Source organism: Eptatretus burgeri, chromosome 3 (assembly GCF_056783735.1).
Source record: "Eptatretus burgeri isolate ZD-2024b chromosome 3, Ebu_testis_v1, whole genome shotgun sequence".
Classification (NCBI taxonomy): domain Eukaryota; kingdom Metazoa; phylum Chordata; class Myxini; order Myxiniformes; family Myxinidae; genus Eptatretus; species Eptatretus burgeri.
The window spans coordinates 22,367,301-22,386,300 of record NC_140963.1 but is presented as its reverse complement, the minus strand read 5'-3'; the positions used below and the strand labels follow the sequence as shown (position 1 = coordinate 22,386,300).

General features: G+C 47.2%; 1 protein-coding gene and 1 long non-coding RNA gene across 4 annotated transcripts in view; both read right to left on the bottom strand.

Moving 5' to 3' along the window:
* The window catches only part of LOC147029530 (parathyroid hormone/parathyroid hormone-related peptide receptor-like), a 95,123-nt gene extending 94,538 nt beyond the window's left edge, over nt 1-585 (bottom strand). The window contains exon 1 of one of the 3 annotated variants that reach the window (XM_085872651.1): nt 263-585. In XM_085872651.1, the coding sequence (XP_085728777.1) occupies nt 263-340 (78 nt within the window). In that variant the 5' untranslated portion in view covers nt 341-585. The remainder of the gene's footprint in view (nt 1-262) is intronic. The other 2 variants (XM_085872648.1, XM_085872652.1) reach the window with 2 other exon arrangements.
* A 368-nt stretch (nt 586-953) lies between these two features.
* On the bottom strand, nt 954-13,935 carry LOC147029529 (uncharacterized). The gene is made up of 4 exons (XR_015055724.1): nt 13,827-13,935; nt 13,636-13,720; nt 13,457-13,548; nt 954-1,150 (listed from the first exon to the last, which is right to left on the bottom strand). It is a non-coding gene; the product is annotated as an uncharacterized LOC147029529 (long non-coding RNA).
* Between the last annotated feature and the right edge of the window lie 5,065 nt (nt 13,936-19,000).

Here is a 19,000-nt window from a genome sequence, read left to right as displayed (position 1 = left end):
AGAACAGGGCCGTCTATGAATGGAGAATCAACACACTTACACCAAGACAATATCAAACAAAATAATAACATAATAATCAAATAAAAATTATAAAGTGTGATGAACAGCTTTGATCGTAAAAACATCAAACTGAAAAATTCGTTAATAAAACAATTTCTATAACTCAATCAATGGTTTTAAAACTTCCTTTTATGGTCGACACCGAACATCAAGCACAAGGAGAGACGGGGCGCTCAAGGAACCCACGCTGCACCTGGCTCACCTGTCCAGCAGCGCCGGTGTAAAGTCCGCAAACCACGCTCAGGAACAGGAGCGATGCGCAGAGCGAATCCCACGTCATCTCGTACCCGTGAACGGTGAGCGGCAGGACAGGTGTGGACGGACCGACTCGTGTCTTTTTATCATGCGAGATTTCTCACCGAATGACTGAGAATCGGGTCTTCTGGGGACAATGTCACGAAAAGGCTGCGCCACCCACAGCTCACAACATGGCTCTCTGGGCATTTTAAGAGGGGGCGAGTCTGGAAAGTGGAGGAGGGAGGGAGGGACACGAGCTCTTCCCGAGAGGGGCACGCTGCCTGGAGTTTGGGACCATGACACGCTATATATATATATATGACGTCACCTCAACTGCACGACGTAACTCCTCCTCTCTGGCATCATCAAAAGTGACACCAACTCAAGAGAACGAATGACCAAATGAAAGCCGAGTAGGTGCAAACGCGCTTGTGTGTCTTCGCCTTGTCTCAACTTCATCCCAATGGCAGAACATCCTCTGAAAATAAAGTCTGCGAGCAAACTCAAACTCCCAGGAACCTCGGTGACAAAAGCACGCCATGAAAGCCATGAAAGCCATGAAAGCCATGAAAGCCATGAAAGCCATGAAAGCCATGAAAGCCATGAAGAACATCAATTAATACATTGGAGGGATCAAAGAGAGAATTTATTGGGGTCAAATGTGGAACGAACATATTGAACCCACCGAGACACCATCGTGTTGCCCGTTTGGGCAGGTAGTTATGACGAAACATGGTTCTTTCTTCATTTTCTGCTCGGGATTCCATTTCCATTGTTGTTCAATCTCTTCGTTCTCCACTTGGAACGTGGGGTGAGCAGGACATCAGAAATCTCTCTCAACGGCGAAAAATCACTGTAAAAAATTAAATAATTCTCGTATACAGATCCGGATTCGGTTCTTCACCAAAATCGAATCAATTCGTCTTTGTCACACACCCAACATGTCCACCAAGTTTCGCCCGAATCCGTACACAACTTTTTGAGATATCGTGCTACAAATCGGTTTTGGCACGATCTCTCGATGGTGAAGAATGACTTGTGAAATTATCAGATCCAGATCCGGATTCGGATCTTCACCTAAAATTGAACCATTTCTTCCTCGTCACACACCCAACTTGTCCACCAAGTTTTTCATCAAGATCCTTCCACAACTTTTTGAGATATCCTGCACATAAACAAACAGACAGACAGACAGAAAAGGAGTGGAACCATCAGTGAAGGAGGTTAAAAAAAAAAAAACGCAAACTGGAGGGCATCTCGAAATGTAAAACCCATCCGTGTTCGCTGTGTACTCAAACAAAGCTTGACAAGCTTAAACAGCTAAAAAAAAAGAACAAACAATGCAATATTGTTGTGGGGCCGAGTTTCGGTGGCGAGCATGACCGCCAGATGGAGCAGTAGAGTCGGCTTCACCGAACACCCGGAATGTATAGGTCGTCACCCCGAATAACTCCGGAGCCGACGGGTCCCTTGTCGGACCGAAGATCACCAATAGGTCGTCACGCCGGATTACTCCGGAGCCGACGGGTCCCTTATCAGACCTAAGATCACCAATAGGTCGTCACCCCCGATAACTCCGGAGCCGACGGGTCCCTTATCGGACCGAAGATCACCAATATGTCGACCACGTGGGGTAGGGTCGATTGCAAATTTCAATTTACCAAAATACCCACGTCGTCCAAACTACCAGGGAAATCCACCCTCGGCGGAGCTCGAGCAGAATGAGTCGTTAGCGTGCTCAAACCGTGCGTAACCCGAGCGGATGGTTACCGAGGTCCGTCCGTCCAAATGCACAATTTTCCGCTTCCCAATTTTCCAACACGCACCACGTTAAACCAATAATGAAACACAGAAACGAGCTGAAACATTTAACAAGGGATTTATTTATAATAGGGGGGGGGGGAGGGAACACACAAAGAGCAGAGTTATCCGACTATAAGAAATGCAGTCAATGTACAAGCAAAAGCACTTAATAATTCTACTTAGACAAGACAGGCTCGCACAAAGACACGCACACCCAAAAAGAAAATGGACCCGATGGGTCTTCAGTCGGTAGAGCCGGCCCAGGGTACCTGCCCCACCTCGTGCGATCACACCGACTCGAACCACCACGGTGGGACTCAAACCCACGACCCGAAGTCCACGACCACGACCGTCTGCAGAGCCCTTGTCGACAACCACTCACTGGCTTTGGATGCCAGGTTGGGAAATGCCTGGACTGAGAATGTCCTCTCCCACCAGGAACGTCTCACACACGATCCTCGCTACTTGGCAAAACGCCACGATCTCTCGATCTGGCGAACGCTCCTGCCATGAGCACACCGTCTCTCCCCTCGCTGGTCCAGACAACCACACTTTCTCCTCAGGAGGGAGGGGCTTCTTCTCCTGGCCACTCGCCTCATCATTGGTGGGACCCATCGCGCGATTCCCTGACCGTCCTCCATTGGACAGGCCCACGGTAGGTGGGGCAACTCCCACCCTTCTGAGCGGAGGTGTTTGTGGCTCCGCCCACCTCCTCACCTCTGGCCACGTGCATAATGGCGATGGTGTTGAGTCGGGAACGGGGTGGGTGAGACGCCAGCTCCTTGCCGATTGGCTAAAGTGGGACGCCATACCTATGTTAGACTCCGCTCACGCACGCGCTCGCCGGCGAGCACGCGAAGAATGCCGCGAGTAGAGTGTTGTTGTGAGAGCGAAGATGGGCGTTGTTGTCGTTGTGGATGTAAAAATCCTAACTGTAAAAATAACTCTGCAGCGCACGAACATTTCATTCCCATTAGACTAGGGAAAGGGAGCTATCTATCCACGTTTACTTATCGAAATAACTGAGCTATGGGGACCTGAATGTTGAGTGCTCATGGCTGCCAGATCCGTAACAATATATATTAATCACAGGTATGTTCTCCATGTGCTCAAAATAAAAGTTTGTTGAAAATTTGATGACAAAAGCTCAAATGGTTAAAAAAAAAAAAAGAAGAAGAAGTTACAATCTGGACAGACAGACAAACAAACAAAGAAGCAGTCATCGACTGGTAATTACGAAATCGTCAACTTGACCTCTGACCTTGTCTAATAAAAGCTGTCTCGAGAGAAGGTACCGACGCAAACCAGAAGTTTCTACGGTGATTCTGTACCAAACCATCAAAAATCGAATGTTTGACCTCACTGTGACCTTGACCTTTGACCGATTTTGACCAAAATCTAATCAGCACTAACCATCACCCTCCTGAATCACGTGGTATAATTTCACATCGGTAGCTTCTTCTGTTCTCGAGTCATCGTGCCTACAAACAAACACACAAACACACACACACAAACACAAACAAACAAACACACAAACAAACAAACACACAAACAGAGGACGGAAGTCATCAATATACTTACGAAATCAACAAGCGGTTATAGACAAGTTCTTACAAAATCAGTCGCTGTGACCTTTAACTTCGGACCTCAAAAACAATACAGGCTTCAGTGACCCAAATATGCAAAACCCTGTTCAAATTACAAGTCGATCAAATGAAAATTGATGATTTTGCCACCTTGACCTTTGATCTAAAAATGAGATTTCTAGCTTTTGATTGGTGTTCCAATTCATTGACCCAATATCAAATTTCAAATCAATCAAATGAAAGTGGACGATTTTGACCTTTTGACCCAATTATATATTTGGATTCTCCATATTCTCATAATATAGAGGTTTGTTGAAAATTGACGACAAAAACTCAAATGGTAAAAACAGTTCTGGTGTGGACAGACAGGCAGACAGACAGAAACAGAAGCGAATGCAAAACTCCATCTCCCGCTGTGTGGGCAGACGGCCGAAAAAGTCCACCCCTTTGTACTCAAACTAAACTTGATGAGAACAGATCAAAAAAAAATTGTGCTTTTTATTAATTTGTGTTCTCCATATTCTCAGAATAAAGGTTTGTTGAAGATTTGATGACAAAAGCTCAGTTGGTTAAAAAGTTATGGCATGGACAGACACACTGAAGCTCAATTTGTCAACATTAATAAATGTGTGTGTGTGTGTGTGTGTGTGTGTGTGTGTGTGTGTGTGTGTGTGTGTGTGTGTGTGTGTGTGTGTGTGTGTGTGTGTGTGTGTGTGTGTGTGTGTGTGTGTGTGTGTGTGTGTGTGTGTGTGTGTGTGTGTGTGTGTCCTCCATAACTCCAAAGCCATAAAAACGAGCAGCCTGAAACTGAGCATGTATTCTAAGGGAATTCCAAGGAAGTGCAAGAGTGAAAATTGGGTGTTTGGGTTAATTAAAACACCCCTTTTTAAGATAATTAACAGCCTTCTTTACACATCTTCAGCCACCTCGTTCTCCCTGGGGTCTTAAGGCGCATGTGAGGTGACCTTACTGGGGTTTTAAAGCAACCATGTTTCTTGGCCTGCTCATCCATACGTTGACTTGGAACGGGCCAGATCAATTTCAAAAATATAAAGGTTTTTTTTCACTTTCCTCACTCATATTATTGAATACCTGATTATGAAAATCGGATGTGCACTTTCAGAGAAGAAGTTGCAAGAATTTGTGGACGGACGAACGACGATGTACCATTCAACGATGCAAGTGGTGTTTGTCTCCGGACAGCTTCGATCTGGAACCATCCGGACGTGAGTTCGTCCCCGGACGCGTCGGGGCGGTGTTTGTCTTTGGGCAGTGTTTATTTCTGGGCTGCATTTATCTCTGGCCATGTCTGGGCGGTATTTATAGTTTAACCAGGAGAAAATATATTTCTGACTTTGTTACATTTCCATCTTCACTGCTATTTGATGCAGAAACTCCTTTCTCCCCTCCTCACTCTCTCCATTCTCACTCCCCCACTCCTCCTCACTCCCCACTCTCCCTCCATTCTCACTCCTCCTCACTCCCCACTCTCCCTCCCCTCACTCTCCCTCCCTCCTTGCTCCCCCACCCCCTCGCTCTCCTTGCTCCCCCACCCCCTTGCTCTCCCTCCCTCCCTCCTCACTCCCCTCCCTCCTCGCTCCCTCCTCACTCCCCTCCTTCTCACTCTACCACCCCTCCTCGCTCTCTCTTCCTCCTTGCTCCCCTCCTTCTCACTCTCCCACCCCTCCTCGCTCTCCCTCCCTTCTCGCTCCACCACCTCTCCTCGCTCTCCCTCCCACCTCGCTCACCACCCCTCCTCACTCTCCCTCCCACCTCGCTCACCACCCCTCCTCACTCTCCCTCCCACCTCACTCCCATACCCCTCTTCACTCTCCCTCCCACCTCACTCCCATACCCCTCTTCACTCTCCCTCCCTCCTCGCTCCCCCACACCACCTCAATCTCCATCCTCCCTCTCCATCTCTCCATCTCTCTCTCTCTCTCTCTCTCTCTCTCTCTCTCTCTCTCCATCTCTCTCTCCATCTCTCTCTCCATCTCTCTCTCCATCTCTCTCTCCATCTCTCTCTCTCCATCTCTCTCTCTCTCTCTCTCTCTCTCTCTCTCTCTCTCTCTCTCTCTCTCTCTCTCTCTCTCCCTCCATCTCCATCTCCATCTCCATCTCCATCTCCATCTCCATCTCCATCTCCATCTCCATCTCCATCTCCATCTCCATCTCCATCTCCATCTCCATCTCCATCTCTATCTCCATCTCTATCTCCATCTCTATCTCCATCTCTATCTCTCTCTCTCTCTCTCTCTCTCTCTCTCTCTCTCTCTCTCTCTCTCTCTCTCTCTCTCTCTCTCTCTCTCTCTCTCTCTCTCTCTCTCTCTCTCTCTCTCTCTCTCTCTCTCTCTCTCTCTCTCTCTCTCTCTCTCTCTCTCTCTCTCTCTCTCTCTCTCTCTCTCTCTCTCTCTCTCTCTCTCTCTCTCTCTCTCTCTCTCTCTCTCTCTCTCTCTCTCTCTCTCTCTCTCTCTCTCTCTCTCTCTCTCTCTCTCTCTCTCTCTCTCTCTCTCTCTCTCTCTCTCTCTCTCTCTCTCTCTCTCTCTCTCTCTCTCTCTCTCTCTCTCTCTCTCTCTCTCTCTCTCTCTCTCTCTCTCTCTCTCTCTCTCTCTCTCTCTCTCTCTCTCTCTCCATCTCTCTCTCTCTCTCTCTCCATCTCTCTCTCTCTCTCTCTCTCTCTCTCTCTCTCTCTCTCTCTCTCTCTCTCTCTCTCTCTCTCTCTCTCTCTCTCTCTCTCTCTCTCTCTCTCTCTCTCTCTCTCTCTCTCTCTCTCTCTCTCTCTCTCTCTCTCTCTCTCTCTCTCTCTCTCTCTCTCTCTCTCTCTCTCTCTCTCTCTCTCTCTCTCTCTCTCTCTCTCTCTCCATCTCTCTCTCTCTCTCTCTCTCTCCATCTCTCTCTCTCTCTTACCCCCTCTCCTACCCTCCTCGCTCTTCCTACCCCCCTCTCTCTCTCTCTCTCTCTCTCTCTCTCTTACCCCCTCTCCTACCCTCCTCGCTCTTCCTACCCCCCTCTCTCTCTCTCTCCCTCTCCACCACCCCTTTTCCTCCCCACAAGTCCCACGATCAAACGCAAGTCGAGAACCCCTTCCCTCACGCTTACCTCCTCCCAAACCCCCTCTCCTCCCGGAGTGTGTAGTGACGTTTGGTGAGGCATTGCTCTCCCCAACCCCTCTTCCTCCCTCCCTCCTCACTCCCCCATCAACGTCCTCCCTCCCTCCCCTCCCCTTAATATTCCCAACAGGTTGTATTGGTAGAATATCAACAAATATGATATTGTTACGTTTGAGGGGGGGGGGGGAGGGTATGCATTCAAAGGGTAATTAGGATGTTTAATTAGGTATGCCATGCTGTTCGAGTTTACCAGGATCTCGATGTAATAAGTAGCAATTCAGTGGTGATAAGTTGTCTAGTAAATGTTCATTTCTTCAAGGGGGAAATGATAAATGTCACGTAATTAGATAGGGACACGGGATAGGGTAAGTGTGTCTGCGTAAACCCCCTTTTGGTATTCTCTGGAGACTGGCCGTGACGTCACAGGACAGTGCAGCGGATGGCTCCGCCCCGTGATCACGATTGGCAGAAGGCGACGGCGGTGGGCCAATAAACGGCTCGATTGGAAGTGACGAGGACAGGAGGATAAAAAGGTTCTGTTCGGGGTCGAAAAGGAAGAGGAAGAAGATCGGGACAAAAAGATCGTGTTTTTTTGGTGTGGAGGCTGTTGCGCGGAGAGCGTCCTTGTTGTTGTGCTGATTCGATCGTGTTCTTCATCGTGTCTTGGAGCCTTGCTGAGCCTCGTGCCTCACCTTGGTTGGCTCTGGGGTTCTGCTGACTCGGAGTACGGGGTCGAACGGCGGGCGGACCTGCCTCCCTCTCCTGCTCGCAACTTGGTGCCAGAACTGGTTCCCTGGCGGCTGTGAGCGGACTTGGGCCAAGACCAGGAGGTCGACAGCACCACGGTTTCTCCTGCCCCCCCTGACTAGAGCAAGGCCAGCTCGTCCGACGCTGATCCAGGGACAGTTGCGTCTACACCACGGTCCAGCCTGACCACCAGAAATAGCTACGTTTTGTGTGTGTGTGTGTGTGTGTGTGTGTGTGTGTGTGTGTGTGTGTGTGTGTGTGTGTGTGTGTGTGTGTGTGTGTGTGTGTGTGTGTGTGTACTTGGCGCCTTAGAGGTTTGAGATCTGTATATTCATTGGAATTGTCTGTGTTTTCCCCACGCCCGATCCCACACCATCCCGTCGAATCGCCCCGGATCCCTCTTCTTGCCGAGTCTTGTTATTTCTGGTTAATAGTAAAAACGAATAAACATCATCAACTCAGTGAAAAGTGACTCGTGCCACCTTCCTCGTCCCGTTTGCGGTAGAGCGATTAGAACCGCCATGTTTGGGTTATAAATAAATAAACCGCCTCCATCGTTTCGGCTCATTCTACGTTGGCGGGACTGTTCAAGTCCCGTGGACGTCACATTGGTGTCAGGGTGTTGGATGTTCGAACCCCTCTAAATTATATTTGGTATCGGGAGAATATACCAAGATTAAAATCTCGCCACGAATTGGAATATAAAATTATTACAGAAAAGCGCGCGAGCGCGGGAAAATTTTGGCGGGATTTTTCAAATTTAAATTAATTGGCGGCAAACGGGACTTCTGCACCATGGCGGATGTGCAGATGTTTGAGGAGGAAGGCCACGTGTCTGGCGGGGAAGAAGGGAGAGACGGGGGTAAGGTTGGAACCTCCCCCATTCCGAGCGTGGACCGTGCTTCATCGCCCGTAACGGGGCCGGCAGCGCCGGAAACCGGTGCGATGACGATCTGGACAATGTTTGAACGTTTAATAGTGGACATGACGGTACAAAGGGCAAATCAATTCGTGACACAGAGGGCAGAAATGACGGCACAGATGGCAAAAATGATGGCACAGGGGGCAGAAATGACAGATCAATTGGGGGTAATGGGGGAACAGTTGGGTGCACGGATTGATTTAATGAGGGATGAATTGGGGGAAAAGATGGCGAAAATGAAAACTGAGATGCAGGAGTGTGTGGATGTTAAATTGGGAGAAATACAAAGCAAATTCGAGGATAGATTGGAGGAAACAAAGGTAGAAATTACATTGGAGGGGGAAAATATACGGAAAAAATTGGTAGATAAAATTGATGCAACGAACATTCGGGTTGATAAAGTGGATGAAAGCCTGGAACGTCATCGTGCCTGTGTGGATGCTCGTATGCAGCTGCAGGTTGAAGAGTGGGGAGCGCTGAGGAAGCAAGGGATGAATTTGGCGGAGGAGGTAAAAGGATTGGAGGCTCGTTTGGACGAACAAGATAAAATTATGAGCCAAGATGAAGTCTTGGATAAAGGCCTGGTAGAGCCGTCTTTTGTAAGTAGTGTCCGGGTTGGTTGAGGAGCAGCTACAAACTCGCGACGGAGCCTTGGAGGAGGTTGTGCGGGCCCAGAAGATCCTGCGGGAAGAGGTGAATCGGTCCATTCAACGTTTGGAACAGGAGGCAAAATTGACCCATGAGACCCTCACCACAAGACATCTTTGGCCACAGTGGGCTCCGAAATTGGATACGCAGCCACAAGGGTGTTTGATCCCTGGGCTGGATTCGGACAAGGGAGAAACTGAGAAGCGGGCCACCGTAAAAGTGATCCCCCTGGTAAATTTCGACGGGTCAGGGAGCGTTGAAGCTTTTCTGACGCAATTTGAGTGCATTTCCCGACTAAACGGGTGGAATGAGCGGGAACGTACAGGGAATTTGGTGGCAACGTTGCGGGGACCAGCCGCAGATGTGTTAAACGTGATCGCGGAGGGGATGTTGACCAGCTCCCACATTTGCGAGGCGTTGAGCCGTCGGTTTGGGTTCGCGGCAAACTGTGATCTGGTGCGGGCCCAGCTCCAGCACCGCAGATTAAAGCCGGGTGAGACAGTGCAGGAGCTGGCACAGGACATTTAACAATCAGTCAGGATCGCGTATTGGGACCTTACAGTGGAGGCATGGGACAGACTGGCACTAGAGAAATTTTTAGCTGCTCTTCCTGACCCTGAGGTCCGAGCGCTAGTGGAGTTACAGGATCCACCCACCGTTCACCGAGCGGCCGAGTGCGCGGCCAGGCTGGCCTCGTGGAGTCGGCCGGGTCGGGTTCCAGAGAGGCCATCGGTGACGATCCGACAGGCGGAGATCCAGGATCAGGGAGGGGGGCTGGGAGAAATTGGCATTACCCAAATGTTTCAGGAAATTTGCCAGAAACTGTCAAGTTTGATAATGGGTAATCCGGTAGTTAGTGCGCCAAAGCGGCGGGGTCCAGCCCAGCCAATAGAGCAATTCAATTATGGCCGAGGGGGTCTGGAACCGGAAGAGACATTTCACCGATACTCACGGGGGCCTTTTATGGGGAGTTGTTTCCGGTGCGGGCGAAGAGGACACATGCAACGATATTGCCGGTACCCGGCGATGGAGGGACCCTCCAATAGACTTTTAGACTCGGAGAGGGTGAATCCTCTTGCTGAACTGCCAGGTCTATCCGAGATGCCCTTTTATAGGTCGGGTCCGGAGATCACTGTCGGGGGTCGGGGAGACTAGATTGGGCTGAGCATATACGGCCATGCTCGGCTGCTGAGATTGTGGCGAAGTGCCCTCCTTTGGTGAAAAAAAAAATAATAATGAATTGTGGGAAAATTGGCATGGGTTTGTAAGTTCTGCTGGGTTTTAGAGTGACAATAGGGACAATGGGTAATTGGAAACAAAACGGGCACGAGTGGCTGTCCAATGGCTGGTGCGTGGATCGGGTGAGAAGTGCTGTGTGAGTTGTTTTAAGTGAAGAAGTGAAATGTATGGTGCACACATTGTTTTTTTATTGGGCATGGTGTGGTAACAGGGAAGGTCATGGTCGGTGAAGTGTTAGAAATGCAGGTGTCACATGTAAGGCCGATGAGGTGGGGGAGTCATGTGGGTTTTGTGGGTGGGGATGATGTGCTTGTCCACAGGGATTGCTGAAGCTCACGGTGAGCGGGAATTGCGACCCCCTTCAAGGCGATTCACCACCTGGTGGCTTATGGTGACAGTGTCTGGAGGCAACTGGGAGAGGGTCTGGTTGGGCAACCAAAGCGGGTAGGACCTTGGCGACCCAGGAAGGCCAGAGGAGCCAGTGAGACCCCTTCCAGTGTGTTGTACGGGATGAGAGCTGATGGCTACCAGGGGGGTGGGAATCAAAGGGAGCGGGGCGGAGAAACGTCTGGGTTGGACTAAAACTTACCTGTGGGCATGGTTGCACCTGAGATGCCCCCATCATCTTGTGGTAACCCACCCCACGGCCACGACGGGATTCAGCCTGCATGATTAAAATGAGGACCTTGACCTAGAAATGTGATGATGACCATGGTGTGAGTGTTGTGAAGATGTACGAGTCCCACTCGATCCCGCACAACTTGACATGTGCAGCAAGGGCATGATGTCCGCATAATTTTGGGACAAGCAAATTTGAAAATTAGCTCCCCAGGTAACGCTGGGTCTATTAGCATCCACTGGGGGAGGTAGTCAAGTGTAAATATCCTGTGAATAGTGTCGTTAAGGCTTAGAGTAGGAATGTAAAGTATAAGTGTTGTGTTTTTGTGGAACCTTTTGTTTCCCCTCCCCAGATCACTGGAAGAGTGCTGGGCAAGAGCGATGATCCAGAAGATGGAGTGCAACTTCGCTCAGTGCTCTCATGTGATAAAATTAAAAAAAAAAACGAATGATTGTTTAGGCGAGGATAAGGCCATAAGGGGGTAGTACATTAAGCAGGATAGGTAAGTTAGCTGCGACTCGCTGCCCATTGCCCCTCCTACTTTATTTCGTTAGGTTAATTAGGTGTGAGTCAGTAAGTGTTAAGGCTGGTACGGTAGCACCTGTGATATACCTTGCAGGAGCTGCGGTACCAGAGGAGGGGGCAGTGTTACGTTTGAGGGGGGTTATGCATTCAAAGGGTAATTAGGATGTTTAATTAGGTATGTCATGCTGTTCGAGTTTACCAGGATCTCGATGTAATAAGTAGCAATTCAGTGGTGATAAGTTGTCTAGTAAATGTTCATTTCTTCAAGGGGGGAAATGATAATTGTCACGTAATTAGATAGGGACACGGGATAGGGTAAGTGTGTCTGCGTAAACCCCCTTTTGGTATTCTCTGGAGACTGGCCGTGACGTCACAGGACAGTGCAGCGGATGGCTCCGCCCCGTGATCACGATTGGCAGAAGGCGACGGCGGTGGGCCAATAAACGGCTCGATTGGAAGTGACGAGGACATGAGGATAAAAAGGTTCTGTTCGGGGTCGAAAAGGAAGAGGAAGATCGGGACAAAAAGATCGTGTTTTTCTGGTGTGGAGGCTGTTGCGCGGAGAGCGTCCTTGTTGTTGTGCTGATTCGATCGTGTTCTTCATCGTGTCTTGGAGCCTTGCTGAGCCTCGTGCCTCACCTTGGTTGGCTCTGGGGTTCTGCTGACTCGGAGTACGGGGTCGAACGGCGGGCGGACCTGCCTCCCTCTCCTGCTCGCAACTTGGCGCCAGAACTGGTTCCCTGGCGGCTGTGAGCGGACTTGGGCCAAGACCAGGAGGTCGACAGCACCACGGTTTCTCCTGCCCCCCCTGACGAGAGCAAGGCCAGCTCGTCCGACGCCGATCCAGGGACAGTTGCGTCCACACCACGGTCCAGCCTGACCACCAGAAATGCTACGTTTTGTGTGTGTGTGTGTGTGTGTGTGTGAACTTGGCGCCTTCGAGGTTTGAGATCTGTATATTCATTGGAATTGTCTGTGTTTTTTCCCTACGCCCGATCCCACACCATCCCGTCGAATCGCCCCAGATCCATCTTCTTGCCGAGTCTTGTTATTTCTGGTTAATAGTAAAAACGAATAAACATCATCAACTCAGTGAAAAGTGACTCGTGCCACCTTCCTCGTCCCGTTTGCGGTAGAGCGATTAGAACCGCCATGTTTGGGTTATAAATAAATAAACCGCCTCCATCGTTTCGGCTCATTCTACGTTGGCGGGACTGTTCAAGTCCCGTGGACGTCACAATATCGTCACCCTCATAACAAAAGTGCCAAAATCATTTTATTCGTTGATGAAGCTGAGGCATTTTTGTTACTAGTGTGTGCCTGTAGGTGTGTGGCCGTACGTGCAAACCAAAAAAAAAAAAAAAACTTTCAAACCGCGTGCCAGAAACAACAACCACACAGGCCGTTCCTTCGCTCTCACATGCCCGTACATGCAAAAAAAATATATATTCTTTAAAACCGCTTGCCAGAAACAACTACACAAGCCGTTCCTTTGCTCTCGCGTGGCCGTACGTGCGTGGCCGTACATACAAAAAAAAAAAACTTTCAAACCGCGTGCGAGAAACAACCACACAGCCTGTGTCCTTCGCTCTCACATGCCCATACGTGCAAAAAAATATATATTCTTTAAAACCGCTTGCCAGAAACAACTACACAAACCGTTCCTTCGCTCTCGCGTGCCCGTACGTGTGTGGCCATACGTGCAAAAAAAAAAAACTTTCAAACAACCACACAGGCCGTTCCTTCGCTCTCGTAAACGACGACTGAATTGGGGCATTGTGTTTATCTATAAATGCACATAAGAAATCGAGAAATTATTAGAATACAGTAAGTCATCACTATCCGGAAGTGGTGCGTGCCTGTACGGAATGTTCACATGCATTCCATGAATTATCGCTTTCATTGAAGTCACAACTGCTGTGATACTTACACACACAGAGTTAATTAAAATCAAGTTTACCTCCCTGTCTTTGCGAGCCATGACATTCGCTGCCATTGACCATTGCCACTCCTATGCCACGGTGAGGCGACAGGGTAGGATTTGTAGGAGACCTGAAAGTACAGTGTCATGAGGTATTCCATGTTCGAATTGTTTTCGTTTGAAAATAGTTAAAAAAAAAAAAAGTTTGCAAAGCATACCACCAAATTGAGATGTATTTCGTTGGCAAGCATGTTGAGTAGAGCTGAATTCCTTAACACTTCCAAAGGCCACACCGTTTTGACACTTGGAAACAAAAACAAAAGTTGTGCACTTTTTTTGATAAATCATTTTCGGGAACAATTTTTCTTCAATAAATAAATAATAATAAAAATTGTCTCCATGTACTCACCTTTATCTCGTTAGCACCTCTTCATAAACAACATTGCTGAGGAAACTGCGCTTCTTCTTGATTTCCTCGTCCAGGACAAGAAGGCGGAGGCTGCTGGATCTGCCAACGTTTTGATAAATTATTAGTTTTAATGGCCAATTATTCAATTAGCGCCAAAGTATTTTGCCTTTTCGCAAGGAAAAACACAGAGAAGAGAGAGGAAAAAAAAAAACGTTCCTGCAAAAAAAAATAAAAAAAATACTTCCTAGTTCGGAGCATACCAGCTCACTGATGTTACCGAAATTTATGCACCGTCTAATATGAAAACAATCATAACTTGGGCATTGTGAATTGTGTTTATCTATAAATGCACATAAGAAATCGAGAAATTATTAGAATACACAGTCATCACTATCCGGAAGTCCGTACGTTGTAACCTGTAATGGGGAACACGGCTGAGCTTCTCTTCACCATCGGCCACGCCTACGCAGCAACGTGTCCTGTCATTGGTTGGTAAATAAATGGCCATAACTTGGGAAGCACTTGTCCGATTAATATCAAACCTTGAAAAGGCACATACTCAGGTCCCCAGCAATATATCTGGCAAGTTTCAATTAGATCGGACCAGTGGTTGTCGAGAAACAGCGGTGACAGACACAGACACAGACACAGACACACTGCTCGAATTATAGATTAGATAGATGAGGGTGACGATATATAATTAAGAGCAGTATCATTTTCTGGATAATGTCCATATACCATAATAAACATCCATTTTTCATTAGACATGAAAAGAAAAAAATCAACTTTTGTTGGAAAACATGGCAAAGGTTGATAATGTCCACAATTTGAAATAATTGAAGGTAATCTGAATACATCCATCCATGGGGACCATACTCTGTGCAGAGCGTTGGTGCTCCCTCAGCAGTCTCCTTGGCTATTTGGCACAATCCCAGATGGTTCGCCACTCCGACACAGGATACCAACAAGCTGGCACTCATTTTGCCGACCTTGGAAGGATGACAGGCAGAGTCAACCCCAGCTGGTATTAATTCAACAGCAGAGTGGGATTTAAACTCAGGATCATAGGATCCCAAGCTCACCACCATAACCATTGAGCCAACACCAGGTATAATCTGAAAACAGTGGCAGAAAAAAAAAACTCAGCCCAGATGAGTTTTCCCGTTCAGTTGAAATCATTTATTGTGGAAGTGCACATGGGAAGACAGATACGCAGAGCAACATGAACATAAATGTACCTCCAGGAACCTCCGTCTCCCTTCTGTCTTACAATCTCAGCATTTTATACCAAAAGTGGAGAAGTTGTGCAATGAAGGTACCAAAATGAAGGTGGATGCTTTGAACCTTCCCTGGGAGGACCCCATTCCACATTCTGAAACCCCATACGTGTACGTGTACACGCACGCACGCACACACACGCACACACGCACACACGCGCACACACGCGCACACACACACACACACACACACACACACACACACACACACACACACACACACACACACACACACACACACACACCTGGGACAGGAGCATTAAAAACCAACAGCTCGTAAATGCAGCGACCTTTGCATCCCACCGGTCGGCTCCAAATCTGATTCGTACATGCTACAGTCCCTTCAACAGGGGTGAAAGATGGGGGATCATGGAGAGGGTTGAGAGAGAGATAGAGGAGTGGAGAGGGGAGGGGTCAGAGAGAGAGAGAGGGGGGGTCGGGGTCGGAAAGAGGGATAGGGGTGGGAGAAAGGGGGTGGGGTTGGGAGGGAGAGGGGTGAGGGATTCCAGCAGATGTGACACCCAGTTTATCATCCATCTGGGAGACAACACACAGTGATGAATCACCCAGCCTGTGAAACACTGGGAGGACATTTTCTAGCTGGGTTGGGATTCAAATCCAGAAAACACAGAGCGAGCATGCGTACCTCTCGGCTTTCGTGCCGTGATGTGGCGATTCCTTAGTTCAGAACTGAAAAGATTTTTTTCTTTTCTCATTGTGATCATATAATTTATTTTGCCTTCCCACCTCCAGTGTAGAACCACGGTATCGCAACTGAAAGTTGAAGAACGCACCAAATGGCTTCACCACGCAATGCACGAAATGTTTGAAGAAACTTTTAAAGGCGAAACATTTATTTTTTCTCTGTATTTATCTATGCCAAGGTGACGGGTCTTATAATGGAAGAACAAAAACGGGAAACGTCGTGGAAAATAAAATTTTACATTTTCAGTGAGTCAGCCACAACAGCCTGTGACATCGCAGAAGAACACGTGGCCAACGGAGGCGAGTCGCCCGAAAGTTTGTTCAAGTCGATCTATATACAGCAATCAGTGACAGTGCGAATATTGTAGAGCACTGGCTTAAGCACTCCAATGAAATGATTGATAACAAACGGCTCCCCTGGCACGCAATTGCCAATCACCGAACCGTCATATTAAATATACACCTCCCGGAGATGCCCAAAATGTCACGTATGTCCGAAATGGACAAATGAACACCTTCCCCGGAGTCGGAACTGCTTGTACCTTCGATCCTGGAGCTTAAATTTTGTAATTCTTCTTAGTTTAAGAGATACTCGTGGTGATCACGTGTGCGGAAATTACATAAAGCAAGGAGCGCTTACTTATCCGGTCGTTTAAAAGCATTGCAATGTACGCAGCGATTCGTAGCTATGATGAACAGGCATTCGATAACATGAGGAAAGTGTGGGGGAAAAAAAAACAAACAAAGAAACTATCGTTAAGAAATCGTTGCGGCCTGTCCCAAGTCAAGGCATTGTTGAGCAGGCCAAAAAAACATGGCGGCTTCAGACCCCAGCGAGGTTACCAAGGAAACACGTTAAAACCCAGAGAGCGAGGTGGCCGAGGATCGCCAGATGAAGGATATAATTAAATAAGGCCGTTAATTATCTTCAAAAGGGGTGTTTTAATTAACCCAAACATCCAAATTTCACTCCTGCACTTCCTTGGAGTTTTCTTCGTCCGCATGCAAAGTTTCAGGCTGATAGGTTCTGTATTTTGAAGTTATGGAGGAGACTCACTCACACACACATTGATATTTATGAGTACATGTATGTATGTTATGTCCCCATGGGGCTTGTGTATTTCGATCAAACTCACATAGGAATCATCAATGCAGATACATTTTGCAGTAAATGTAATATTCATGTTTCAAATGAGCTTTAAATCAATCATTGCCTCTCTAAGTTCAACCAATATATTTTGTTATACGAGCTAAACGAAGCCTTCAATTGTCAGGTTAATTCATGAATCAAGTTTAATTGGACTAGTTTCGTTCGACTGAAAGATCATCGAATCGAACTATGTTAAAAAAAAAAAAAATTCACCACCACAACAAATTCTTCCTGTGATGTCGACATGTAATGTCACTGTATTTTCATGAAAACGAAGTACGGACAATATTTTTTATAACTCGAGTGCAGTAAAACACACTAGTTAGTAGTAGATCACTATTTTCTACTCTGCAACAACAGGTACTACTTTAGTCGACTGCGACTTTCTACTATCCTTTACAAAAGCCAGGCAACTCTGAAAGCTTTTTGTTGCAGTGTGGAACAGCAAGACTAGCAGTCTTTAGAGGAACAGCTGGAACACATGTATACCTTTCAGGAAGAGCATGTGTCCCTTTGCCCCTTCGTGAGATTGCCACTGGTTTCCTTGATTCTCCAGACTCAGTCGTCGGGAACTGAAAAATGCTGATCCCCATCACATGAAATTGTGACTGAGTAGTTGTAGAGCTTGGGTTGTAGTCAAGGTTATTCCAAAGCACATACAATGAAGAGTACCTTGAGTAGATGAGCAGGGAGACAACACCATCTTCAAATTATACATTTGCTTCTGGTTGGTGCATGGATGTTAATACAGGTGTGGCTTTGGCAGTGGTGGCTCACGTTCCGGAGAGTGTCTGGTAAATAAGGAGGACACTGTTGATCTCTTCTTTGTGTTGTATAAAATAATGACATGCAGCGAGACAAACCTGAGATTCTGGTTTGTTGATTTTTCAGGTTTGTGCCATTGATCATCATAGATATGAGTGACGCAAGGCTGGATGAAACTGAGTCTTGCTGACGTCCTGGTCAGAGGTGGCCAGCAAACTTGAAACCCTCATGGTGAAACATGTCATCATGGATGATTTTGGCAGCATTTGCGAGGACTCGAGCATCTTCATCATCACATCCCGAAATAAAATTCCCAAACAATCTTTAAATTTCTCCCATCAAACTGTTCTTGTATAATCAGGAAAATAATCAAATAATTTTTCTTTCAACTTGGTCTTGTTGACAGTTTGATAAATGCCCGAAGTCTTTGAGACGGTCAGTGTATAGGCTATGTAGCTCAGATAGCCTGAACAAGAGGTCACCATTCTCAACAGAGTTTTCAATATATGCCCGAGACCTTTTCATCATCTCCTCAGTATCAGATGACTTTTCATTCTTTCGCTTAAATGATCGATGTCGATTTCTGAGCTTGGTAAGGCATTCCAGGTGGGACTTTTCCTCCATCACAGACAGATCTCCTCCAGCCATTTTTTTTTCCAAAAGACCTGTGGTCTGTAGCCATTTGTTGCATATATTTTATCAGCTGATATGGTCTGGAACTCAATCACGTTACGTTCCTTCTTACAGAATATGCATTTTTGAACATCCATAGCCTGGCGTTTATGGATCCTTCGCATTTGTAGCTCGTCATCTTCTGCAATCTCATCGTGAGTTATCTGCCTTTTATGTTTTGCTCTTTTGAGTTGAGTATTGTTGAATTTTCGATTACAGGTCCATGTCATTTGGCAGAATGTTCAACAAAGCTGTCACTGCTTTCATGACTCCTAAAGTGAATTTTCATGAGTGAGGAATTTATGCCTCAAGTCGGCAACATTTTGGAGAAACCGATCATCGATATCAGATGCTTCGCCAAGATTATTGCTGTCCAAAGGGGACTTTAACGCCTCGGTTGTTTACTTCTGACAAGTAACAGTGTCCAGTCCATTAATGTGCAGCTTCAGTCTGAAACAAAAGTAATTATTATAAAGAGACCGTTTAGTAACACTCACACAAACCTATGTTAATATATACATTTTTCACCGACTTTGAGTGTTATTCTGACCTTTGTCGCCCTCCTGTGACATAAAAATTAGATGTATCCATTTCAAATCACCATA